Raw genomic sequence first — 27,903 nt, forward strand, 5'->3', positions numbered from 1 at the left:
AATTGATGAGTGATTGACAGGATGGAGTTGGGGGAGGAGGTCACTATAAAGGGATAACCAAGTTATTTGTGTTGACTGGAACTGTTCTGTATCCTGATTATAGTGGTGATCATACAAATCTATATGCGTATTAAAATTCATAAAACTTTACATAGAAAGGGGGGGCACTCAAATTACTGTGTAACTTTTTAAAAAAAAGTAAACACTCTATACCAGGTTTTATGCTATCTAAGGCCAAAGCAAGAGAAAAGGCATGACTATAAACACAAAGTAATTAGAGCACAAACATATTTGATATAGGATAACTGCAAAGTAAAAGCAGCGTCTTATAGGAGATGATTTCCAGTTTAAACAAAATGCTTCAGAGCAGAGCTTGCAATGGATCTCAGTTTCAAGAACAAGAGGCAAATGATAATTCCACGTGGAAAATGGTCATTTAGATTTATCATGTGTGTAGCATGCAGGAAGAAATGGAACAGAAAGTGCAGAGGGCAGAAACTATGCCTGGTTAGAAGATAAGGAATTTGGGGAGAGCTTGAGCTGGGGTATTGACCATCTAGTACAGCAAGTCTTTCCAGGGAGCTGCACCCACACCTGCAGGGTACCCTGGAGACCAGGAGAAGGTTGGCATGACCTACTTCTTAATTTTATACCCAACAATTGAGTTTTTTTGCCTCATTTACACATGTGGGTCACATATTTATCATCCTTGCTACAATGTTGGCTCTTTCTAATTGTAATTATGCTGTCTCTTATCTGCAGCTTATCCTCGACCTCCAGGATCCCCTTCCCACAGACCCCCTTGTGAATCCAGGCAGTAGCAGTGGAAATGGAATGGAAGCACGGATTTGGGAGGCACCATTTTAGAGTTACGATTGACAAAACTGGTTTATAACTTGGATGTACAGGCTATAGTTACAGGGCAGAAAAAAACACTGGTTTAGAGACAAAGTTCTAAAAGAATGAAATGTAGCTAGTAACCATTTTATTCGTGTCCAACAACTGCACTTAAATATCAGTTTAAATCAGTTTTAGTTTGCTTAAATCAATATTTGTAAGTGAAACCAATTTTTATTATAAATGCATGCAGGGCAATAAAACAGTTTGTGAGCAGGCCATTCCAACTTTAAGTAAAAACTGGAAAGTATTTTAAGCAGCCATATGATTTAACCCAATATTTTAAAACATAAAATATAGCCAATCCTGTAAGTCACAATTAAAAACTTTTTATTCATGAGGAGAGAATTTTCATGAATTTTATAGAGTACAGAAAATAGTATGTGATTGAAGAATTCTTTTAAAAATGAGTGCAAGCATACCCTCATTTTACTGTGTTTTGCTTTATTGCGCTTCACAAGTATTGCATTTTCTACAAATGGAAGGCAAGACCCTCCACCGACAAAACAGATTTTGACTTATTTATTGCAACATTCTCTTTATTATGGTGGTCTGGAAGAGACCACAATACCTAACAAGGTATGCCTGTATTGGTGGCTTTTCTCACAATAAAAATATATATATGTGTGTGTGTGTGTGTGTGTGTGTGTGTGTGTGTGTGTGTATGTAAAAGAAATAAGAATGACTTATATAGAGAATAAAGTTCGTTATACAGCTTGCAGCAAAAATAAAATTTGATAGTACTGGATATATATTGTTAGTTTTTGTATTAAGCCACAATTGTATGCCACAGAAGAGCCCCTCAAATATCTAAACACAACGAGATGTTTCCTGTTTGTATGGATGTATATGAAATCATTATTAACATTGCAATAAAAAATATTTGCAAACAAGTAAAATAAGCAAGGCACATCAATAAAGACTGAGGAAATGAACCCAGACTTGTATTCTTATTCATCTAAAGTCATTACAAAGTTTACAGGGCTGTTGGTTCAAAGGAAAGCATAATAGCCACAAATATTTACTGAAACATTACCTATTTACCAGGGTTTCATTTTCAGGATTCCTCAGTGGTTCTAAATGGCAATGCTGCTAAACAAGTACAAAATAGAAACATTCAAAATATTTATTCTTCATCTTAAAAAGAAAGCACCTTATACATAAAAAGGTTTGTGAATATTTGCTGAATATTCAACAATGTTCATTGCTGACAGATGAAACAGAAAGTACCATGAACACTTATATCCTGTGATTGGACATACTCCACAGAATTGAGTCATCTTATTGTAGTAACTCAGACACCATAAAAATAAGGGCACAAGAATTTCAATTCCTTTTTATCTAGGATAGCTAAGAAGTCCAGACACAAAACTTGGATAATAAACTCAATCATTTCAAGTTTCATTTTGGATAGCATTTCAGTTTCTTCTCATATTAACCTTTATCAGGAGACAAAAGTAAAAATATATGTTTTTTATTTATATTTATAAATATGTATATTGATTTGAACAGGCCCTTCCCAGTTCCCTGGTGTGTGGCTAAAATGTAGTAAAGAAAAAAAAAAAGGGAGGGTGGAGAGAGCTGAATATAAAGGACTTGGAAAAGCCAACGGGGGGCGGGGGGAAGAGGAATATCTACAGTGTGAAAATGATCTCACACACAGCAACTTGATCTAGAAAGAAATACCCATGGCAACTATCTCAAATCCCGTGCATCTGATTCCGGTGATCGGCTGTCATTAACTTGCTGTGTTTCTTATAGGAAGACACTTCGTGGCCTCAGGCTCCATTTATTAAAAAAGGGGAGAGGGGCCAGATACTGAACTGAGTAAGTAGCATCTGACTATTCAGAAACATTTAGGAACAGTTCTCATATTAGCAGTTACCATTTTCTTGCTGAAATTTCCTAGTGAGGAATAAAAGCTTACTGGTTTGAGGTAGCAGTAGTGGTATTAATTAATGAATTCACAGTACAGAAGCAACCACTGCTAATAATGCAAAATGGAGAAAGATAAGGCACAATTTCCAATTTTAAGAGAGAAAGGCATTTACAAATTTCATACAGTGTCTATAAGCAGTGACCAAAATATTAAAAATAGGTGGAAGGCATGTGACTTATAGAAGAGCAATACCCCCAGCACTGATGAATGCAGACCTAAAGAATAAAAGTAAAACCTCCCACTATACCACACCACTTTCACATACTCACCTGGGTGGAAGTAGAAGACCTCCAAGTGGCCTTTCACCCTGAGACCCACCATCTGATCGCTAGTTCTGAGATTAAGAGCAGGGGCTCTCCATGTGGCCTGCTGCAGATGAGGGCTACCACACACTGAGGAATTGACACAGCAACCACAGTAGGTTATGCTGTAACCTGAGGTTCTCAAGAGTCCTTGATCCAGGTTCTCTAAAAAGTGGATGCAGCAATGACACTTTGAATTCCCATGAGGAGCCAACATCACCTGGTCCTCATTCCGGGTACATCAAGGGGACTAAGAGGTCTGGTCAGTGTCACGGGGCGCAGACATGATGGGTGAGGGCTGCAGGCCAGGTGTCCCCTGAGCACTGGCTGTCATGGTGACACTCTCTTTACCTGAGAACTTTTCAGGGCTGTGGATTTCTCTGAAGCTATTTCTAGTTTCAATCAATAGCTGTTCTTTGGCTGATTCTTCAGAGAAATTTGTGTGTAAGTAGGCGTTATTTTCATACCTTTTTATACCAGACTTACTCCCAATATAAAAAGACATTTTCTGTGGCCCCAGGAATTCCCCGTCTGGAATAGGGATTAAGGAAATATCCCATTTAGTTCTCACTCTATCGCCTTCCTGTGCAAAGTTAGTGAAGACTGTATGATACTTAACTTCTAAATGTCATAGATTCTCTATCTCATTGACCATGATTAACTAAATTCTTGAAAGCTTCGATCTCATAGGAGAAACATATGAAGTTGCAAAGCTTATCTACTGGAATATATGGACTGTTTCTATTTTGAAAAAATATAAGAGCAAGATGGTATATCAAATAGCCTTCCAACTTGAAACTGTCCCAGACCAAATATTAGACCCATGGACTGTCAAGCCCATGAAACTACTCCAAAGCAAGGATGTACAACGAAGACAGTGGGAGAGACAGTCTCCTCACCTGAACTTTGAATTATTTCAATAATAACCACGTTTTTTTCTAGTTATATACCTCTTCTCCATAACTCCCAATAAGTACATTTACATTGAAAAAATGTAAACTACCACGTCTAAACACACCTAAATGATTGAAAGGAAACATCATTGTCCTTCATTCATTTTAAAAGTATTTTAAAATATCTCACTCTTCACAATAATGGTGACTTTGAAAAACATTTGTTGACACATCCTTCACACATACACATTTATTTGTTTTTAATGAAAACTTCCTCGTGGGGGCATATGAGTACAGCCAATATTTATTGAGCAATGACTCTGCCCGGCACTATTCTAAGTTATTTACATAGCTCATTTTATTTCATCCTCTTCACTCTAGGCAGTAGGTACGCCTGCTTCCCCCATTTTAGAGCTAAGGAAACGAAGTGTTTTAGGCAATTTGCCCAAGGTCATTCAGCAATATCAGCAGAGCCAGACTCGAACCCAGAGTTTCCCTGCAAAGCCCATACACTCTTAGCCACTTCTTGAAGCATTCTTATGATGTCACATCAGAACTATGGGTGATTTTAAAAGGGTCACCATTTCTCCTTTGTTGTTCAGCCTTTTTCCTACTTTGTCTCTTCTTCCACTTTCCTTTCTGGTTCTTCTCGGGCTCTCTAACTCCGACCTTTGAACTTCCTCAAAGTTGTCTTTTCCAGCCACAGCCAAAATCTGGACTCATTCCAGCCCCCACTTGGCAACGGTGCAAGTGAGGCAGAGGTTGAGCCTATTGGGAACCCCAGGCAGATGGCCTTTGGCAGAAAACAACAGAACTGCATGGCAGTGTGAGGTTACCTCCACGTCCACCACGAGCTCCCAGACTAGAGTAAGACAACATTCTGTGACCCTTCCCAGGGGCACACTGATTTTCGGGGTTATGTGGGAATATGTGAGGAGCTCTCAGACTGTCTGAGGGAAAAGTTGACTTTAGCAACGCAAACTCAGACAAGGTGAACTGCTAGTCTAGCCTTTCTTTCTTTAATATGTATTCGGTTTCATTTGCATGGAAATTTTGGAAAGTTGAGGGGTACAACCTGTTTCACTAAATATTTCTGCAGGGTTACCAGGAACCAAAAAGTTTTGCCAAAATTTTTCTGGGGGTGGGGCGGGGGGGAGAAAATCCTTCAAAAAAAAAAAAAAGTTCTTAGAGTTGCTTCAATAACACATTTAGTTAAATTAGTAGGTATGTTGAATTTATTAGATGCCACATCCAGGGATTGAGATGGAAGAGGAGCTGGTCTATTTCTGCGTATTTTTCTGGGCATGTGGATGATCATCCGCCAGTAGCAGTAGGCAGCAGGTACATCGGCTCAGGAGTCAACCACACCTGCACTTCCACCTTCAAGCACTGTGACCCTGAGCCAGTTACTTAGCTTCTTCAAACCTCAACTTCTCTGTAAAGACATAAGGGCATTAACGTTCACCACCCCGGTGAACCTTTGCTGGAAAGATCAAATGACATCATGTCATCGAAAGTGCCTAGCACAAAAAAATGTAAGAACTGACAGAGTAGGCATTCAATAAATGATAGTTTTATTTAATTTTATGTCATTTTAAGGGAGGGGCAGATGTAAAGGCTTGTTATTTAAAAAATAAGGAGACAGAAACCATAAATTTGTGGTCTACAATTTTTCCTTCACTTAAGAAAAGTGTTCGGCAAGGCTGTATTTTCCGTTAAAACAGAGCAGAGTCTTTTGCAATACCTCTCCCACCAAAACCTCAACGTTCAGTAGTCAGACACTTCGAAGTTTGGCTGCTCAGTGTATGGCTGCTCTGCTACATACACATTTACAACATAAAATTTCACGGAACAAACACAAAATCAAAGTCAACAGGGAAACGGTGATGATCAGATGTAAATGTTAGGCCCTACAGCCTATTAGAAAAGAAATCATCATCTATGAAGATGTGAAATACAGAGCTCACAATAAGAAATATCGGTAATTCTGCAGTTCTATACAATAAAGAACATTTGTGAAGAAAACATATATGGGAAAACATTATATTTTTCTCTACCTAAAATTATCTGAGATTTCACTTTCAGCATATTTCCAATTTGTTGTGAAAGATTGGAAAAAAATAATAGGGTCACCACTGCTTTGCTCCATGTTTCCCTTTGGTTAAGTAGACAATCTATTGAAAAAGGAAAAGAAGCCATTTGGGGAGCTCACTAACGAAATACAGAAACTGACAGCTGTAATTGCATGGCAATCCAACGATAAATAACTTGCCACAGACCAGTCCCATAAAGGAATCTAAAATGGGAAACTCTGATAAGAAAAGAAGAATGTTCTTTGCAGGAGGTTACTGGGCTGGTAGCTGAACTAGCATCCTGAGCCCAGGGGGCTGAAAGGCTGGGAAGGAGTTCAGGCCACTGTGAGGGTCAGAAAGCTCAGGTTACAGGGAAATCTCCTAAGCCATTCCCAGGACATAATCAAAGCGCTCCTCTGCAGGGGCAGAGCAGTGGCAAGTTCCTAGAACCGATTTTTGCTGCTGACTTCAGCATGAAACAATCTCTGAGAAAGTTCAGATCAGCTAGGCTGAATAAGCAAGAAACAAAAGTAAATTTCACCATGGAGTTTCAACTACAGCTAAATGCATTGTCCTGTTTCACCAAAAAGTCGTGCAAATCCCTAAGTCCACCCTCCACTCTCCCAAAATACTATAGTTGGCCAACTTTCTAGAATTTTCATAGGTTTGAAAACGTTAAAAGCAATGATAACGAAGTCCCCACTATTCTTTTCCTCAAATACATAAATAATCTAACTACATCAAGCACAGAACATTTTCATAAAAACTATCTATATCTATGCATGTATTATCTCTGCCCATGTTAAAAAAGAGTGTTTAGTTGGCATCTTTCCTAATTATCCCAGGCCCACAGTGTCCTGGAACAAAAAGTTAGAGATTTCCAAAAGCTTTTAGTTATGGTACAAACACCCTTTTTAAAGAACAAATCCTTAAAGGTTCTGTGAGGACAGATATAATTTCAACAATGATTTCGTATCTTCAAATTTATGCTTATGAAGAAATACAAATGTTCACCTCACATTTAGTAACATTTGTTTTGAGAATAAAGTATCCTTTTTTGTTAATTTCAGATTTTTCTTCTTATCTTTTGCTGTCACTACTTATACAGATTTCTTTCTACTGAAATTGAGTTGGGGTAATTTTTTTGAAGACCTCAAACAGGCTTCTCAGAGTATCCTTTCTCAAGGCACCCACAGAGAGAAAAACCAAACAGTCTCAGACAGAGGAAAGCCTTATAGACTAGAGGCAGTTATTCGTTTCCTGAGCTAACCCACTTCCTTCTTCAAACAGTTCCTTCTCTTCACCAACGTGTGTTTTGAAATTAGTATCGAAGTCTTCTTGCAAAATATAGTCCTAAGCCTAGTGCCTGGAATCGGGACAAATGCCAATGGCCATGTCATTTTTAATATCATCACAGGAGTGATAAAAACTAGAAGCTCAAATAAAGTGTCACTTCGATAGTACAGAAGGCTCCCTAAAATGTTACTTGATGTTTTAGCAAAAGAATCCGAATCATGAGAAAACCAATGTGAAAAATTGAAAGCCAAAAAATACCATGACTCCTGGCTACTCCATCATAGAAAACTATGGCATGTTCCATAATAAGGAAATCATTTCCTTTTTTAAAAAATTTATTGATTGGTTTTAGAGAGGGAGGAAAGGACAGAGAGAAACATCATTTTGTTGTTCCACTCATTTATGCATTCATTGGTTGCTTCTGAGGAGAGATCGAACCCGCAACCTTTGCATATCGAGACAACCCTGTAACTAACTGAGCTACCTGGCCAAGGCAGTCATTTCTTTTTTAACCTTTCAAACCTTAAACAATGAGCTGCTAGGTTTCTTCATACTAAGTATAACCTTGGAGATAAAACTGAAAGTTTCATACTCATTAAAGTTATATATCTTATTAGAAAGTTATCTTTTCAGTGATTATTGTCTTGACTTTAATCAAAGCAGATATAGAAAGTTGAAAGTAGCCGAGACCGGTTTGGCTCAGTGGATAGAGCATCGGCCTGCAGACTGAAGGGTCTCAGGTTTGATTCCGGTCAGGGGCACGTGCCTTGGTTGCGGGCACATCCCCAGAAGGAGGTGTGCAGGAGACAGCTGATCGATGTTTCTAACTCTCTATCCCTCTCCCTTCCTCTCTGTAAAAAAATCAACAAAAAATATATTTTTTTAAAAAAGAAAGTTGAAAGTAGATTTGGCTCTCATGATTCTCCTGTGCTAACAAATACAAAATATAATTTAAAAAAATAAAGTGAGTCCTTACCTAAATATAAAAAACTTATTTATTTACCGGCACAGAGTTATACCAGAAAAACACACAAAAGGAAAAAGTCTCTTAAAATGTTTATTTTTGTCAGAATAACTGACAATTTTCTATTGTCTTTTGGTTTATTATTATAATAAGCATTTCTACCCTTGAAAAATCCATTCAAAACATCCTTGAGGTAAAGAAATTTAATTTATATAACCATCCTGATTTTTTTAAAGAAATAAATTCTTATAATTCCTTTAACTTGATAAATAGCAATAATCTCTTCTTGTTCTATTCTGTTGAACAAAAACTTACTTTATACAGCAAAGAATCCAGTAACTTATTGGCAAACCAAAGGTGAGAACTATTCATTTACATGTTCTACTCAAACACAGTGCAATACTGCCACGTTCCATATTCATATGGACATTAAGAAACAAAAACAAAAATACAGTTACCAACACTCTTCTGGCAAAGACAAGGTTTTGGAATGGCAAAAGCAACAGAAGTTTTAGCTCTTAAAGCTTCAGAAAGGAATTAATCTGAGTCATCTTCATCAAGATAATCCTCAGCATTGCTTAATGTTCGAGCAGCATCTAAAAAAATAGAGGGAGAAAGCAAAAAAAAGAAATTAAATATTGCTTGGATTTTGTTTTCATGTACAAAGCTCCTGACATTCAACAAATGGTCATCTTCTCTCAGACCCAGGGGTTGTTCTTTCCCCAAGGATCTTCTTCAACTTTTGCTTTTCAGCCTAACTGCTGCCACAGAGGCTGACAAATCTACTTGTTGGCATGTTCCTTAGACATGCGGAAATTGAAGCATGTGGTGCTAAGGTACCACCATTACTCTATCTCATACAAAATGGTCCACGACCACCGTGGAACACACCAGAAGTCCCTCCCCTGTGAGGGCTGTGCTTCCAACCTCCCCCCAGGACAAGCACACACATGACTTCAGTCAGTCAACAACCTGAGGCCTTACCTGAAGGCAAGGTCACTGGATAGAAAGATAACTAATGAGGGAGAAAAAGGAAAGAGAATGAAAACACAGAAGCTTCAGTTTCATTGTAGAAAACACTGATAAAGTAATACTCAGAAGCAAAAGACTGAAATGAAAAATAAGTTTTGAAATAGAAAGAGCTGAACCTCATCAAATTTAAAATCAACCTTGAACAGGGTTCAAAAGGAAGACTGGGACCTTAATGTTCACCTATTCAACTGTCTGTTCAAATTGTTAGGGGCAAGAATAGAATACTGGGGACTAGCTATAGTTATAAGAAATATTAATCATGCTGCTAACCGTGATTGGCTTGTTCTGATTAAAGAAAGGACATTCTAACCTGGTTGGGAGTTGTATGCCCAGGACCCCAGAGTCAACCACAGAGTTGCAGTCAACCTAGGACCTGGGAGTCAATCTTGGAATGCAGTCCATTCTCATTCAAGAATTGCCTATTATCACCCTGACCGGTTTGGCTCAGTGGATAGAGTGTCAGCCTGCGGACTCAAGGGTCCCAGGTTTGATTCCAGTCAAGGGCATGTACCTTGGTTGTAGGCACATCCCCAGTAGGGGTGTGCAGGAGGCAGCTGATTGATGTTTCTCTCTCATCGATGTTTCTAACTCTCTATCCCTCTCCCTTCCTCTCTGTAAAAAATCAATAAAATATATATATTTTTAAAAAAATGAATTGCCTATTATTATGGAAAGATTAACAATCTTGTTGCCCAAACAATGGAGTCTCACCCCAGCCCCCATTACCTGCTTCCCATGCCTATAATTCTTACTTCCTCATGTAATATTGCCCTAACCAATATAAGTAGCTGGCTTATGGGGATTGCAGAGCAGATTTTTGTGGATGACTTGCTGCTCTCCCATACTGCCAAAATTATTGGAATAAACGCTCACATAAGATTCAACCCTGTCTCTGGTGAATTGGCTCAAGTAGTGACAGGCAGCCTGGACCCATTGGTTATCCGGCTTCAAAATTTCTATAACAGGTTATACTAGGTATAATTTAGAGGGGGAGGGGGGAGGAATTGAAATGTACATATAAACACATTGTTAGAGGTCAATAAATATATGTTATAGCGCCCAGATCATGGTCTCTAAATACTATATCCTTACCACTCATTGGAGATAAGACTAATTTCAAGTCTGGGGCAGAAAATGTAAAAAAAATAAAATAAAAATGCACCTGAAACCATTTGTCATGCCACGAAGCAAGGATCCTACCAAAATTAGCATCACTTTAAAATGATTCAGGATCCAACATGAAGAGGCCTCCACTAGCCAGTTATCCATAAAGATATTAATTATAAAGGATTAAAACACATCAAATATTTCAGCACACACCAAAGGGAATTCATTGGTCCCTTTGGAGACTGATAGGGAATCAGCACTTTTATTTTGAAAACCCTTAAATGAAGGGTAAAAATCAAGCCTTTATTCTGTGTGGACGAAATGGGCCACATGTTAACCTGACAAGCTCAGGGAAGGCCTGAATGGCGGTCTTGCAAACTCAGAGACATGCTAGTAAAGTAACCACAAAGGATGGTCTGAAAACTTTAACTAAAAGCGGTTATGGTGGGTAGTTACATCCTAAGCCGGTATCTTCACTGACAAGGTCCACCTTTACCTTAACTGAGCCTATCTGTCTTTTTGCATCTTTAATAACATACCCTTGAAATGTCTGGGTAACTTGTAACTTCCCTTTTTCTGGACCCCTTGGGGCACAACCTAATGTGCCTGGGCTCCAGGACAGACACCACAAATTCCTTCATTGTTATGGTAATTGTTCTTGCACCCACCTAAGTATGTGTCTATCATTTTACTTTTCATCCAATCCCAGGGGTTTCCCTGCTTTGCTTTCTCCCACCTCTCTAGTCTATCCCCAATGGATTTCATGTAACCCACCTACATCCCTTTCCTTTGATTGCAACGTATAAATGCAGATGTAACCCGCCATTCTCCGGAGCATTATCTCAGTTCATTGAGGTTCTGCTTCCCGGCATATGTCCATAGCTTGGCTCAAATAAACTCACAAAAATTCTTTACAGGTTTCAATGGTTTTTTACGTTAACATCTGCTTCTGCTACATGAACTATTTCTCTGGGTAACCAAACAGCTGATGAGAAATTTTTCTTTATAGAATTTCCCGGCTAATAACTGAGGCAAAAAAAAAAAAAAGTGACAGAATTAGAATATCACCATTTGCAACAGATTAGTGAAATAATGGATCTAAACAATGATCATCAGTGGATGCTAACATCATAGGAAGAGTGACAACCAGATATTATATGCCTCTGTGGAAGGACATGGTTTTCTTTCTGAAGTATTCCTTCCTCTCCCCCTACGATAGCTAGACCTAAATCTAATCAAACATCTAGATCTAACATCATTCTTTGGGGGGTGGGGGGATGTAACATCATTTAACAAAAATGCAGAAGACAGTAGAACGTGACGCACACCACGGGACTACATACTTACAATGCCTACCTACATGGGGAAATTCAAATAAACTAACCCAGTCTCTAATAAATATATTACAAGGCTAAAAACAGGGGAAGAGAAAAGGAAACACTAATTTAAAAAACAAAACAAAACAAAACCGAGAGTTAGCTATCAATGACCTAATTTGGACCCTGACTTATACAAAGTGTAAGTAAATAAATAGATAAGTAAGCAAAGAATAAGTAAGTAGGCATAAGAAAAATGGCAAATTTTGAAAATTACATTTGATAATATTAAGAGCTTAATAATTTTAAGTATGTTAATGATATTGTAGCTTTTTAAAGAATCTTTACATGTTTAGAACAAGTGGGTACAGAACAGAGGGAAACTACCATGATTTCACTTCCAGACTATTACAAGTCTCCAGATTGACTGTATTCTTCTCCATTCCCCTAAGAGGAGTTCTGGAGACCTGGGAGAAATGTATTTTGTTCTACCCCACACACAAACTTCGAGACTGGCTACTCACTTGGTAAAAGCAGCTTTAAGTAAAAGACAGAGAGACAAACAGCAAAGTTCTTTCCCCTTCTACTTTGCTACTCCAATCCTGCATTTTGCAGTATTTGAGATATTCTTTGTCCTTCAATGGTTATTTCTGCACTTTGTTATTTTAACCTCGTTTCTCTTGTTAGCAAGAGAAGGATGACCTGCCCTGGTGCAAACTCAGACTGAATGGAACTCACGAGACAGAAATGAACCAGGCAAATAAATTCTTTTTCCTCCCTTCCTTTCACTGACCACTCTGAAGCAGTTTCTCTGGAAACTTCTCATATGGACAAATGCTGAGTCATGAGCTGTATCTCTTCATAGCCTATCTTGGTTCATGCCCAGCATGATAATGTATCACCTAGCAGCACTTCCAATCTCCCCTACCTCACTTCCATTTTTCTTCAGTCTCAGTGCCCTGGACTTACATGTTCCAAATCAAGCATCAGCACTTCAGACAGACAGACATAAATAACTGGTGGAGGGACAAACACATAACATGGATAAACATCACAGAAGTAATGTTAAGGAAAAGACACAAAAAAGTACATACTGCTTTATTCCATTTACATCAAGTTCAAGAACTGGCAAAGCTAATCTGTGGTAAGAGAAGTAAGGATACTAAGGGAGGCCTCTGGAGTATGGGAAATGTTTTCCATCTGGATCTGGGTTGTGGCAAATAAGTGTACGCACTGTACACTTAGAATTTATGTACTTCACTTAATGTAAATTATACCCCAATTTTTTTATTAGAAAAAGGATTAAAGGACTCAACCCTCAAATATGACTCTTGCCCCACCCTTATATCCTAAAGTTATCCTTCATAGTAATTAAAACAAATGAATTATTTTTTTCCTATAAAAAAAAATCCAAGAAGTGGACAATGATATCAGAATATACCTTTTCCAGCTTAGAGTTCATGCTGGCAATTAGTGACACAGTTCAATATTTAAACTCATTCCAACTAGGATCAAAATACAAATTAAAAATTTTTTTAACTGGATTACTGAGGAAATGAAGCAGAAAGAGAAAGAAAAAGGTAACATGAAAATCGAAATATGAAAATTCCATTCTTGGCTCTGTATGCCAGGCCCCAAGATTACCTCCTTAACAAATCCATTATCCAATCAGTACATACTTAGGAGGGCATGCTAAAGACACTTGGAGTGAACAGAGAAAAAGAGCGTCCATCTTCTAGCCCTATTCTACAAAGACTTCAAAAAGGTGAGAGACAGAGGAGAGCTGGCCACCTGCCTCTCCCCGGTCCAGCTGCTCACGTCAAAGCTTCGGGGTGCAGCTCTCTAGGGGCTGAGCACATTTGGCATTTTCCTTGCCCATCATGATCAAGCTCACACTATGCCTGAGCTTCTGATAACCTTCAGCTCACAAGAAACCTTACTCCTCGGTCAGGACATTCTGAGGACACCCACAGAGCAACAGGAAGTCAATGGCAGAGAAAGGAAATTAGGCCAGAGTCCTACTTCCTAACCCAACCAAGGCAGCAAGGAGTAGGAGGTCCACATCAAGTCTCTCTCCCCAGCAACAGTGCAGCTGGGGAGCACCACTCAGCTGGTAAATACTTTCTCTCTCACTTACTAGAACCTATTTCATCTCTGTAGGAGCAATTACTTTAAAGAAAGCCTTGCTCTGCTAGTGAGCACACATGGCTTAAATAATTAATGAGTCCCCAAACTGCTTAACAGCTGACATTATATATCTGAAGTTTAAAAAAAAAAAAAAAAGGATCTGGAGCAAACACACGTCTGGAATAAAGGACAAAAAGGAACAATAGATTCCAGAGGAGGGCTGTGATGGGAATCCCATAATGGGTAAGGAGGATAATTCTGGGAAGCTCCCTTGGTGAGCCAGGAAGAGAAGGGGACTGTGATATTTTTGATGGGCTGAAACAGGAAACCAGGGGACTGACTTTATTTTGTTGCTTCTGCTAGGAATGGAATATGTATAGGACAACGTAAGATTGCCTCTTCTCATAAATAAAAGGATACCTGAGGGAAAAGTAAGTTTTCCCAGGGTTCAAAACTTAATGAGAAATCAATTCAAATGATAAAAACAGAAATCAGTAGCTCATTACACAAACTCTGAAAGTGATAATACCTTCAAGCTAAAATGAAAACAAATGCACTTTAGCCTCTATAATAAAGATTTTTCAAAAGTTATATTGTAGTTCTCCACCAAGATTAATCAGTCTAAACTTTAGATTCTAAAGCAGGGGTGGGGAACCTTTTTTCTGCCCAGGGCCATTTAGATATTTAAAAATTCATTCATGGGCCATACAAGATTATCACCTTAAAAATGAGCCTGCTATATTTGGTCAAACATTCAATTAACTCACCCCTAACGCTTTGGCAGGGCCAGACCAATGATACATATTTTTTTAGTGTTTTTTTGTTTTGTTTTGTTTTGTTTTTTCAGAGAGGAAGGGAAAAAGGAGAGAGAGATAGAAACATCAATGATGACAGAGAATCATCGATCAGCTTGCCCCACACTAGGGATCGAGCCAGCACCCCGGGCATATGCCCCGAATGGGACCATGACCTCCTGGTTCATAGGTCGACACTCAACCACTGAGCCACACCAGCCAGGCCAAACCAATGATTTTGTGGGCCTTAGAAGACCTGCAGGCCAGACATTCCCCACCCCTCCTCTAAAGCTACACTAAGAAGGGTTGGAATGATGAGTAGCAATGCTAAAGATTTGGAAAAACCACTACAGGTTCCTTTAAAAAAAAAAAAAAACAGTGAAAAATATGTATTAATTATATACTTCAAAGTGGTATTAAAATGCCAAATATAAAGTAGAGTAAGACTTGAGATGTGAGAAAAAAGAGACGAGAAGTTCCCTCTAACCAAATCATCTTCTACCTTTCTTTTCCTACCTCTCTGGGTTTCTCAGGGGCCGGTAGGCTAATGATGAATGAAAAGGGGAATCAGAAGAGAAAGATAGGAAGAGGAGTTCAAGGCACACCCTCCAGCATTTTTTTCAGGAATCACATTAGAATGATTCTGGGGGACACATTCAATAGGCTACGTACTGAGAGGTCAAATGGTCAAACAACATCCGGTCTCTGAATGTTCATCAGGAATGACTGCAATGCTGTTTGACACCTTTCTTTAACATCTTTTCAAAACAACCACACAAGCCTTTCATTTTTTTCAAACCTATTTTCCCACATCAATAGCTATTTTTATCTTTAAGAATGTATACCTAAACTTCATCTTTAAAAACCACCCACAGTCCTACAAATAAATGCCAAAATGTTTACAAAGTATAAAATATTTTAATATATTTTTATTGATTTCAGAGAGGAAGGGAGGGGGAGAAGGAGACAGGTAGAAACATCAAATGAGGAGAGAGAATCACTGATCGGCTGCCTTCTGCACGCCCCTCACTGGGGATCGAGCCCACAACCCGGGCATGTGCCCTGACTAGGAAACAAACCGTGATCTCCTGGTTCATAGGTGGACGCTCAACCACTGAGCCACACCAGCTGGGCTAAAATAGTTTATTGAGATTCTCATTTAAAACAGAAACAAAATATAATAATGGAGCTGCTAAATGCTTAAGTTAAAAAATATTTAGAGATAACCACTCATTAAAAATGTATCTGAAAAGAAGAGATGGAGACGATGGTTCTCTGAAAAGGACTGTAATGGAAAGCAAAGTGATTAGAATTTGATTGTAAAAAACAAAGAAATATACAAAAATTTGTATGTTTAATTTGTCTCTTCAAATTTGTTTGCATGAGGGTACTCTTCTGTGTTAGAGGTTCTGATTTAGACCAAGGATAGACAATCTAACTTCAGAATCACCTGAAGAGTTTATCAAGAAATTTTTTTTTTCCTAATACTAAATTGAAAAATCTTAGTCATGACAGCACCATTGGAAAAGAAAGGTTAAAACCAAATACACACCCAGCTGGCGTGGCTCAGGGGTTGAATGTCAACCTATGAACCAGGAGGTCACGGTTCGATTCCGGGTTAGAGCACATGTCCAGGTTGTGGGCTCAATCCCCAGTGTGGGGCATGTAAGAGGCAACTGATCAACGATTCTCTCGCATAATTGATGTTTCTATCCCTTTCTCCCTCCCTTCCTCTCTGAAACCAATAAAAATATATTTTAAAAAACAACAACATGGGGTGGGAACCGGGTGGAGGGGAGCTATGGGGGGGAAAAAGAGGAACATATGTAATAATCTGAACAATAAAGATTTATTTTTTAAAAAATACCTGTTCCCTGTTTCTTTTTCAGGAGAGTTGCGCAGGCAGCATTAGTAGCCATGTCCAGGGCCAGCTTCTTCTCATTGTTTCTTAAATCTGTTCTAGCACCTTTCCCAACACAAGAAACGTAAATTAGATGTTTTTGAACACTGTAGCAGCAGCAATACTCTTTCCACCAAAACTGATTACTTTTGGCAAAACTAACTGGAGAACTTTTCTGGTTCAGAAGTAAGTTTTTTCAAAGCAGAAAAACATTCTCAAACCAGTAATAGGGTATTTGGCATCTTTAATCAGGGAGCTTGTTGCTGCACCTGTGATAATTATGTACAATCAAAATATAGCCTTTCCCTCCAAGTCCCTGTAGAATTTGATTAAATCCTAAAGCAGTTCGACCCCACTAGTTAATGTGCCGCAGCATGATTGTTTGGAGATTAAATTCAATACACCATTTGCCTCTTCTGTTCACTGTCTTTGGGAAAGATCATGTGGGTTGAGCTTGAGGGAATTAATATTTTATGTCTATAACTATATTCTCATGTAAATTAGCAAAATAGTAATATAATAAAACTTAGAGGCAATTTATTCATAATTTCCATCACCCATCTTCTATATACTTTTTTCCTTGTCTTAATTGTGTTAAAAATTATATCAGCATTCATAAATACATTCTCATCATTAAAGATTCAAAAATACAGAAGTATGCTGACAAATCCATATGTTCCATTTTTTATCTCCCAACAAATGCATCCTTCCCCATTTTCTACCTTCTTCACAGGTAACCATTCCTCACAAGTGGGCTTCAGTTATCTCCTTCACATGCATGAATGCATTCACAGACATATATGTACATCCACACAAACCCAAACTACATGTATTGGTCTGTCATTTCATTTTTTAACTGATGTATAATGGACATAAAATTATATTAGTTTCAAGTGTACATGATTCAGTATTTATAGATATTGTGAAATGATCACCACAATGTCTAGTTAACATTCTTCACCATTCAATTACAAAAAACTTTTGTTACATGATGAGAAGTTTTAAGATCTACTCTCTTAGCAAGTTTCAAATATGCAATACAGTATTATTAACTATATCACCATGCTGTGTATTACATCCCCATGACTTATTTTATAACTGGAAGTTTATACCTTTGACTCCAAGATTTTTTTTAACTTAATTTATAATGGTATTACTTCCTTAGTAGCACACATACTTATAACTCAACCTATTTAAATGTTTATAAGTATTCCATTTTGTGGATGGGCCAAAATTTATTTAATCTCTCCTCTACTGGGGGGCACTTAGCTGTTGTTCCTAATTTTCATGATCGCAAACAATTCTGCCATGAACCTCCTTGAACATCTGTGTGTGTGTGTGTGTGTGTGTGTGTGTGTGTGAGTGTCTGTATTTCTGAAGGATGGTTTCCTAGAAGTGGTGTTGAAATGTAAGAATATGTACATTTTTCATTCTGCTAGCTCCTATCAGACTGCTTCCCAGGAAGGCTTTAGCAATTTTCACTTTCTGCTACAATGGGTGAGAGTACCATTCTCTTTGCAACCACATCCTCTTCAACAAATCAGAGCCATACATGTAATTTTCAATTTTCCAGTGGCCGCATTTTCCAAAAGTGAGATTCATTTAAATAATATACTTTATTTTACCCAGTATATCTGAAATGTTATTACTCCATCATGTAACCGTTACAAAAATGATTATGATACTTAACTTTTTTTTTCATTAAGTCTTCAAAACCTGGGGTTCATTTTACACTTACAGCACATCTCAATTCATACTAGCCTTTATTTCAGGGGCTCAAGTGTGCATGTGGCCACTGGCTCCATAGCTGATAGCACAGCTCTCGGCCTAACTTGGGGGGAGCACAACTAAAGTGGTGTCCAATCTTTTAGACCAAGAGTTTATATCATCAATATACTTTACATCAAAAACATTTCCTCTCCTATATGCCAACATTGCTCCAAGGAGCCCTAACAATAGTACATCCATGTAACAGGGCCTTGGGGGCTCAAGCATCTTATATTATAGCCTTCTGGACCAGGGTGTTAGGCCGGTTTCGCTGTAAGGGTTAACATTTGTTGGACAAATGGTTGAATGGATGGTCAGTCCATAATTTCACAGTCCCCTCTGACTTAAGTAAAAACAGAGAGTTCAGGGATCTTCTCTCATTCTCTATACATCTAACTCCTTCTCAGTCAGAGCAGGACACTGCAGCCACAGAAATCTTTCTTAGCTATCAAGACTTTCCTGTGAGAACAGGAGCTCAGAGACTTTACCCATATTTCTCAGAGAGGACCTCCTCTGTCCCTCCCCCCACCGCCACCTCCGCCTCTCTCTCTCTCTCTCTCTCTCTCTCTCTCTCTCTCTCACACACACACACACACACACACACACACACACACACACACACACAATACCTCTTTCTTTTTCTAAGGTCCTTTAATCCTACATAAATGTATAATAAGTTCTTACTAAAATTAATATATATAATTTGAAAGCTTACCACAGTTTTAATTTAAAACTAAAAACACAAATCATCAAAATGATTCTATCTTATCATAACAACTCTGTGATACAGACAGAGTAGAGGTTAAAAATCCCAGTTTTATAATAAGGAGGCTATTATTTTTCCTACTCTTCCTATTCTTCCTACTGGTATAATTGGATGTAGCCTATTTTTCAGTGTAAGCAAAGACCAGGTAAACTCAGCACACTTTACCTTTTGCCAGAAGCAACTCGACAATGTCTGCATAACCCTTCCAGGCAGCAGCGTGCAAAGCTGTGTCTCCCAACTTGTTCTATGGTGATAAAAAGAGAAAGCAGCTTATTCCCCTCACCTTTTTCACCCAGCCCTCACAACCCCCATCCCCTCTGACAGCTGTCGGTTTACTATCTATGAGTCTGTTTCTATTTTGTTTGTTAGTTCATTTTTTTTCCCAGTAGATTCCACATGGGTGAAATCATATGATTCCCTGGCTAGTGTGGTTCAGTTGGTTGGAGCGTCGTCCTGTGCACCAAAAGGTTGCCGGTTCAATTCCTGGTCAGTGCATATACCTAGGTTGTGGGTTTGATCCCCAGTGGGGGCACATACGGGAGGCAACCGATTGATGTTTCTCTCATCTCTCTCTCTCTGTCTCCCTATCCCTCTCTCTAAAATCAGTAAAACATATCCTCAGGTGAGGATTTAAAATATATATATATATTATATAGTACTTGTCTTTCTCTGACTTGCTTATTTCACTTAGCATAACGGGATGGTAAATACACAATACATGTATAGATAATGTATTATAGAATTGTACACTGGAAACCTATGTAATTTTATTAACCAATGTCATCCCAATAAATTCAATTTAAAAAATTAACAAAGAAAAAAAAAAGAAAGTAACATTTTAAAAACAGAGTGTAGACCGAAAACACAGGAATTTAGGCTTACTCTAAGTCAGTGATTTTCAACCTTTTTCAACTCATGGCACACATAAACTAATTACTACAATTCTGCGGCACACCCAAAAATATATTTTTTGCCAGGCCGACAAGAAAAAAAAAGTATAACTTTGGTTTACAAAATAACAATAATAATAATAATTAATTTAATTACCTATCCTTTTTACTCCAAAGTGACTTTTAATTAATTTATTTATCTTTAAAACATCTATTTGTTATTCCACTTATTCATGCATCCATTGGTTAATTCTTGTATGTGCCCTGACCAGGACTGAACCTGCAATCTTGGTCTATCAGGATGACACTCTAACCAATTGAGCTACCTGGGTAAAAGTGACATTTAAAATTTTTTAAAAATATTTTTATTGATTTCAGAGAGGATTGAACCTGCAATCTTGGTCTATCAGGATGACACTCTAACCAACTGAGCTACCAGGGTAAAAGTGACTTTTTAAATTTTTTAAAATATTTTTATTGATTTCAGAGAGGAAGGGAGAGGGAGAGAGAGATAGAAACATCAATGATGAGAGAGAATCATTGATTAGCTGCCTCCTGCATGCCCCCTACTGGGGATCGAGCCTTCAACCCAGGCATGTGTCCTTGACTGGAATCGAACTCTGGACCCTTCAGTCCACAGGCTGATGCTCTATCCACTGAGCCAAACCAGCTAGGGCTAAAAGTGACTTTTCAAAAAACCAGGTGCCTATACATGTATATAAGGATTTCTGGTACTAAGAATTAACTAAACAAACACAACCTTATTATACAACATGACCAGTATATGTATGCCCTATATATTTATGGTTCAAGACAGGGCATGTACACAGGACAGCTTGTTGTCTGTGGTCATTTTTTTTTATTTGACAATCTAAGGGAAAAGAGGTCAGTGCCCCTGACTAAAGAGTCATGTATTGCACATTTTAAAAATTCTTGCAGCACAGTGGTTGAAAATTACTGCTCTAAGTAAACCTCAAATGAGAAGAAAGTTATAAAATCACATAAGATTCCAAAGAGGGTAAGGAGACTCAAGAGATGGGACCTGAGTCACGTAGGGAGATGGAATGGGATGGAGGAACGGAAACGGCAGTGACAGAACCCAAGTGGAAGCGCAGAGGCCTGCAGAGCACGACACCAGAAGGAAGCCAGCGGACTTCCCTCCCCAGAAACCTGGCACGAACTGGGAACTGGAGACGCCTAGAGACACTAGAGCAGGAACGAGGCATGGGGGTGAAAACAAGGGTGTGGGGAAAAGTGTCTGTAAGAAGTAACCCCAGTACCCCAGGTCACCTGCCTCTCTCCCTGCTGCCAGAGGATCCAGTACAGATGCTAGAATTACCCTGTCAAGAAATTAACCAGAGAGTTTCCAAGCTCATGGACACGAGGTAGAAAAGAAGGTGGCAATAAGGCCAGGAAATACACCCAGAGGCTAGCTGAAAAACCTAAAACCTGAGCAGTAAGACCGCTCTCCCAACTGCCTTTATGACTTCCTTGCCCCAATGTGTACAATCTAACATGTACCCAGACAGGAGGCTGGAGGTTATTTTTCTGTTGAAGCTGATCAGTCCCACATGCGGAGGAGGGAGGGAGTATTCATGCTGGCACATAAGGACAACCCAGCAAAACCTGTGGAGAAGCCCACCAGACAACAAGCCCCACAAGCACACAGAGCTTCTAATTACTAGTACACGTAAACATGAAGGGACAAAGACACCGGGTATTTGAGGAAAGTCTGTATTTGTAAAAGAACCAAAACAAAAAAAAATCAAATGAATCTCTGAGGAAAAAGATACAGTACTGTGAACAGCAGAAAATGTTTCCAAAAGCTATAATTAACATCAGAGATATATTAAATAATGAAACAAGAAATAAAGAACGCTATTTAAAATAACAATCAGAGTAAAAGAAAGAGCTTGGGGTAAACATAATTTTAAGCTTGCCTCCAAGACTCCTGCTCCTGGCACACACCCACTGTATAATTCCCTCCCTTTGAGTCGTGGTTGAGACCGGTAAATATAATAAAACATCACTCCCATAATTAGGTGTCTCATCAGTTGATGTTGAATTCATCAAAAGGGAGATTATACTGGGTAGGCCTGACCTAATCAGGTGTGCCCTTTCCCAAAAAACAGGTATAGTGTCAGAGATACAATCTCCCACTGGCCTTGAGGAAGAAAGCAAACAGCCATGCTGTGAACTGTCCATAGAGATGCGTGGTCTCTGAAAGCTGAGGCCCCTATTACTACCAATACACGAAACTCAATTCTCCTGGCAACCTCAAGAGCTTGGAAAAGGATGTGACCTCCATATGAGAATCCCACTCTAGCCAATACCTACATTCCAACCTATGAGACCTGAGCAGAGAACCCATCTATGTCACGTTGAGCATTTTGGTCTACAGAAAATATAAGGTAGATGAGTGTTGTTTTAGACTGCTATATTTGCGGTAATTTGTTACATAGCAATAGAAAAGTTATAAAATAGAAAAGGTAACCAAAATAAAGCATGAAGATAAGAGTGAGAAAAACCTTAGAAAAGCTAAGAAAACTGGAGGTTCAACCTAAGAGGTCTAACGTAACTACTAATGGGCATTCAGAACCAAAGAACAAAGAAAATGGTCAGAAAATGACCATCAGAACTAAAAAAGGAATAATACAAGGTATTTTTCCAGGCTGAAAACACTCACCATCGTTATTGGGAAAAGACCCACACTGAAGCCCATCACTGTGAAATTTTAGAACACCGAAGTTAAAGAGGCCAATTAAGAGAAAAAGTAGCTCACACACAAAAGAATGGAAATCAAAATGGCATCAAACCTCTCAAAGGCAACCCCAGAGAGTAGAATACCATGGAGGCATGCCTGCAAAATTTGGAAAGAAATCATTTACAGCCTATAATTCTGTCAACCAAATAATCAGTAGCAAGCTCCCCTTTCTCAGGATTCTACTTGAAGACCTATGATTTTCAAGACACTATGATATGATTTTTTTCATACCCATAAGCTGCACAAAAAGAACAAGGCAGATGTGTTAAATGACTTTCATGTAAAGAATCTTACCTGTTGGTCCAGTTCAATGTTTGGTTGAGTAAATAGCATTTCTACTATATCTGAAATTCAAGAAGAAAAAATAATAGTTTTTTAAAGAATTTTTTAAAAGTCTGATAAAACTAGGCATAATACATTTAAAGAAGTGAATTCTTCAGAAGAATCTTCAAGAAAATCCTTACAACAAATTTTTCTAAATTGAAGTCTTAAGACTCTAAAAGGTAGAATTATTTGGGAATTTTTTTTCAAATAATTTGGCTGTTGCATTTTCACATGACATCTATTATAGAAATATTTTTACATTTGCTATGATACCTAATATTTATATCACTAATTTGTGTTTATTAACTAAAATAAAATGGGTATCTTTTGAGACACAACCATACATTTTCCTTCAGCTATGCTCTTTAATTTGTTGGTTTTTTTGTTTCTCATTGTAGTTGGGATTATGTTTTGGGGTTGTAGAGAGAGGTGTAAAGAGAGTGGTTGTGGCAGAATTTTGGCCAGTTTGAAATACATCTAGAAATTCCATCTGTCATTATTACTAGGGACTATAACAGAGAAAGTTACCAACTGAATCACTAACTCAAGCAAATGCTCTTTCTCCTGAATCTAACAGTTTGCATTAATCTTCAAATGTATATGATCGAAGCATGTATCATGGAAAAAGCTAAGCTAGAGGAGTCCATTCTGCCCCTTTCTTCTGTAAGATTAGATATTGGGGTTTGTTTTTAAATGACTGTTGTTTTCCTGTAACTTTGCCAAGTCTGAGGAAAGGAAGCTTCCACTCCTTCAAGTCAAAGAGGTCCATGTAGGAAGGCTGACTGATGACATTCAACCTACTGCGTTACAAAGAAAGCTTCTAGGATCAGGGCTATTGGCTGATGTTCTAAAGGATTTGACAAGAATAACCAATTCTTTTTTTCATTTCTATAAATCCAACCCCCCTAGATGAAGTACATTTTTCAGAAGCATAGACATTTATGGTAACAAAATGGATTACCTTTGTGACCCCCGTGACAAGCCCAGTACAAGGCAGTGCTCCCAGCTTTGTCTAAGCCATTGACCCCAACTCGGTTGTCCAGACACTCTCTCAACCAGCTCAAGTTGCCTGAAAAAAATTTTACATTTATAAAAACACAAGAAAAAGAATTTTGGTTTTTGTTTGGCCTTTAAATCAATTTCATCCTGCATAAATTTCCACTTGCAATGGATTAATCAGCAAGTCTGAAAATAAGACCTGCTGAGTAATGCATCTATTATGGTATATTTTGACTTCCAGTTTATTAATGGAAAGCATTAACATCAATTTTTAATAGTAGGTTAATGGGAAGAGTTGCCTAAATGGGTCTGCTAAAGGTATTTTTACTCTGTAAAAAATAGATATTTTTCCTTTGTGAATTCCTAAAATTTGGGGGGGGGGGGAAGTCAAACCTAAGAACAAGCAGACACTACCTATATTCATATTTAAAATGTACTTTCAGTTCTTACAAGAAAAGAAATACTAAATAACCTACTCTGATTTTTTACTCATATATCAAAGTAAAACTACTGATTTAAAATCCCCTGGCTAATGCCCTAAATATCTAATTTACAAAAAAAAAAAGTTTTAAATGTCAGTTTCTTAGCTCTACTTATGCACAATCCTAAGCCAATAATTTCCTTTTGCATATTCCAATTTCAAAAGGACCTAAAGTAGAATAAAAGAATCCTTGCAAACACTCCCCATGCAGGGTTTCTCAACAGTAGACTTATTGACATTTGAGGTTGGAGAATTCTTTGTTATCAGTGCTGTCCTGTAGCCTAGAGTATATTCAGCAGTATCCCCAGCCTCTACCCAAAAGGTGCCAGTGGTATGCCCCTAGTCATGACAGTCAAATATCTCCAGATATTGCCAAATGTTCCAGGGTGTGGAGGGAGGATTTACCCTCCGTGGAAAACTGCTGATCTACAGGATAAAGCCTCAGGTACAAGGCCCATCCTGTTGCTCCCTCCCTCCCTGATTCTACCCTTCTCACACACACACCATCAACACTCTCCCAAATGCCGTACCCCCAAAAAGCCCCCACCCTCCTGCCCTCCTGTTAACTCATTCTGGCCTCTGGGGCCTGTTTAACTCAAACACACTTCCATTGCTGTACATATCACACCATCTTGTTCTGTCACACACATCTCTCTCTTTCTAGACTTTAAGCCAGGGGTCCTCAAACTTTTTAAACAGGGGGCCAGTTCACTGTCCCTCAGACCGTTGGAGGGCCGGACTATAGTTTTAAAAAAAAACTATGAACAAATTCCTATGCACACTGCACATATCTTATTTTGAAGGAAAAAAAACCAAACAGCAAAAACACCCGCATGTGGCCCGCGGGCCGTAGTTTGAGGACGCCTGCTAAGCTCTGGGAGTCACAAACCATTCTTTTCCACTTGCCACTGAGCACGGGGTATATAAGGCACTCAAAAGTGTGAGTGACTGACATTTCAAAATCAAAATTACACTTATCTCTCTAAGATGACAGAAGGCAGAACAGAGACTGCCTCTGGGGGAGACAGGGATTTAACTAGAAATGGAACTTTCTGGGATGATAGAAACGTTCTAAATCTTGGACCTTGATCTAGGTATTGGTTGCATGGCCGTACGCATTTGTCAAAAGTCACCAAACTGTTTAATTAAAATCTCCGTGTGCCACTGTTCTGTATATCTCAATCAAAAAGAATCACACCTACCTCTTTTTGCAGCTTCATGCAATGGATTGTCAATGGATTCTGCCTGCTCAGCCACTAGACGGGAAAGATAAAGTATAAACCCGGTGTTGAGCGTGTCACCCAAATGGTTCACTAAAGCCTTCACAGTCCCCCAGTTCCCACAGGGCCAGGGCCTTCCGCAATCCAGCTTCCCTCACTGAGAGTGTGTGAGGCCGAGTGGGGAGGGCGAGGTGGGGGGATAGCAGAAAATCTAAATGATGTTTCCCGCTTTAAAAGAAGCTGAATTATGTGTTCAATGAAACCAAGCGAAGCAATAACACAGTAACATAGCAATTAACTGGAAGTATAAACAAAACTAACAGATCTACGGCCTGCATACCAGTTTATTCAAGTATTTAATAAACAAATTTAGTCACAAAAATACAAAAGAAAGACCTTGATGTTCATTTTTACATTCTGAAAAAAACACCCTCTATGAAGATGGCTGAGAATCATTGTTTCCAGTGTGTGTGTATGGGGGGAGGAGAGAGAGAGGGAAATATTTTGCTTCCTGTATTCAGAAAGGGCAAGGAGTACACCTACCTGCCTCCAAGGAAGGTGTGTTCGCTGCTATTCTAGAATCAGCAGGGGTGACACGACTATTGTTCAAATGAAACTTCAGACACACACCCTCCCTCCATAAAGGGCTGGAACTGGATATTCCCTTGGCTAACTGGGATCCAAAGCCACATTTTACACTCCCAGTGTCTATGAACATTTTACACCCACGGGAATCAAGTATATTTGGGATTTTAAAGGTTAGAGAAATGGAGAAATGTTTAAAGTCTTTTTACATCCAGAACGGTATCGCCCTCAAACCAGGACAGGTGGGGCCCCTGTGTTGGGCCCCATGCCTCAGCCCTCCACCCTCTCCCTTCCCTCCTCCCACTAGGAGCTTTAAAGTGCCTGCCTTGACATTTTCTAAAGTCCCCTTCCAGTGCTTGGGACTGGTGCCTGATACCAGCCCCATCGGTCTAAGGATGCATCCAGTGCTAAAGTCCAAAGGAACCTTAGAAGTTATTTAAATCGACCCTCTCATCATATAGATAAGGGAACAGTCCCGGAGGTAGCAGTTCAGTGCCTTCAGGAAGGTCCCTGGTTATTAGGAAGTGGAAGGAAAAGTATTAGAACCCTGGACCCTTGTTTATCAGTCCTGGGCTCTATTGACTTTGCCAATTTCTAGGAAACCCTGCTTTCTCCCCCATCCAGCTACAAGTGTGTTCATGGCAGGGGCCACGTCTCCCTGCTCAAGCTGCCCAAACCGCCCCTGATAGGCATCTGATGAGCATCCCTGCCCCGAGAATGAACTAACAAGGCAGGGTTACTTCATCAGAAAAGGAAGGGCTAGTCTAAGAAACCATCCGTGAGATGTAGTTTAACAGCAAAAAAAAAAAAAAAAAGTTCTAAGAGTTGAATGAAGTAAAACGTGTGTTTCCTTGGAAACCCTGGGTCCTTTCAAGAATGCTACAATGCATTTTCTTCAGCCAATGAGTCAAGGCTCAAGCACGTCTACTGACCATGACCATTTTATTAACAGGAGGCTCACGGAGAAGAAAATGTCCTAGACCAGTGGTCGGCAAACTCATTAGTCAACAGAGCGGCAAACCCCGGCTCGCGAGCCGCATGTGGCTCGCGGGCCACAGTTTGCCGACCCCTGTCCTAGACTGACAATGGCTCCATTGATTTCTCAGCCAGAGCAACAAGCAGAAAGGCCCCGGGGACCAGAGAACTGGAAGTGCACAGAGCATGCCAAAGTGCAGCCACGGCCACGCTTACCATAGTTGCTTGGGATTAGTCCAGTCCGGCCTTTGCAGGTGCCTTTCCACCAACTGGTGTCACTCTGGGGAAAGAAGAGTTTTACGTGGTACCAAATCCAGTGAACATTCGATCACTTTTAACGCCATGGGACTCTCATGGAGCGTACCAGCTCTACAAAATGCCCATCGGCCCTGCTCACAATCATCAAGCTTCCTCACTCCCTCGTTACGGGGGTGCATTCATCTTACCACTAAATTACAAATATTCACATATCTGTCTGCAACAAATTAAAGGC

At 39.1% G+C, this 27,903-nt stretch overlaps 1 protein-coding gene across 1 annotated transcript in view; it reads right to left on the bottom strand.

Annotated features, from left to right (window-relative positions):
• Positions 1 to 4,246: 4,246 nt before the first annotated feature.
• The window catches only part of OSTF1 (osteoclast stimulating factor 1), a 60,696-nt gene continuing 37,039 nt past the window's right edge, over positions 4,247 to 27,903 (bottom strand). Inside the window, exons 4-10 of the mRNA XM_079790182.1 lie at positions 27,627 to 27,690; positions 25,833 to 25,886; positions 24,112 to 24,219; positions 23,121 to 23,170; positions 19,338 to 19,416; positions 16,607 to 16,705; positions 4,247 to 8,959 (exon numbers count right to left, since the gene is read on the bottom strand). Of these exons, the coding sequence (XP_079646308.1) occupies positions 8,901 to 8,959; positions 16,607 to 16,705; positions 19,338 to 19,416; positions 23,121 to 23,170; positions 24,112 to 24,219; positions 25,833 to 25,886; positions 27,627 to 27,690 (513 nt within the window). The 3' untranslated portion in view covers positions 4,247 to 8,900. The remainder of the gene's footprint in view (positions 8,960 to 16,606; positions 16,706 to 19,337; positions 19,417 to 23,120; positions 23,171 to 24,111; positions 24,220 to 25,832; positions 25,887 to 27,626; positions 27,691 to 27,903) is intronic.

Source organism: Cnephaeus nilssonii, assembly GCF_951640355.1.
Source record: "Cnephaeus nilssonii genome assembly, chromosome: 14".
Lineage (NCBI taxonomy): Eukaryota > Metazoa > Chordata > Mammalia > Chiroptera > Vespertilionidae > Cnephaeus > Cnephaeus nilssonii.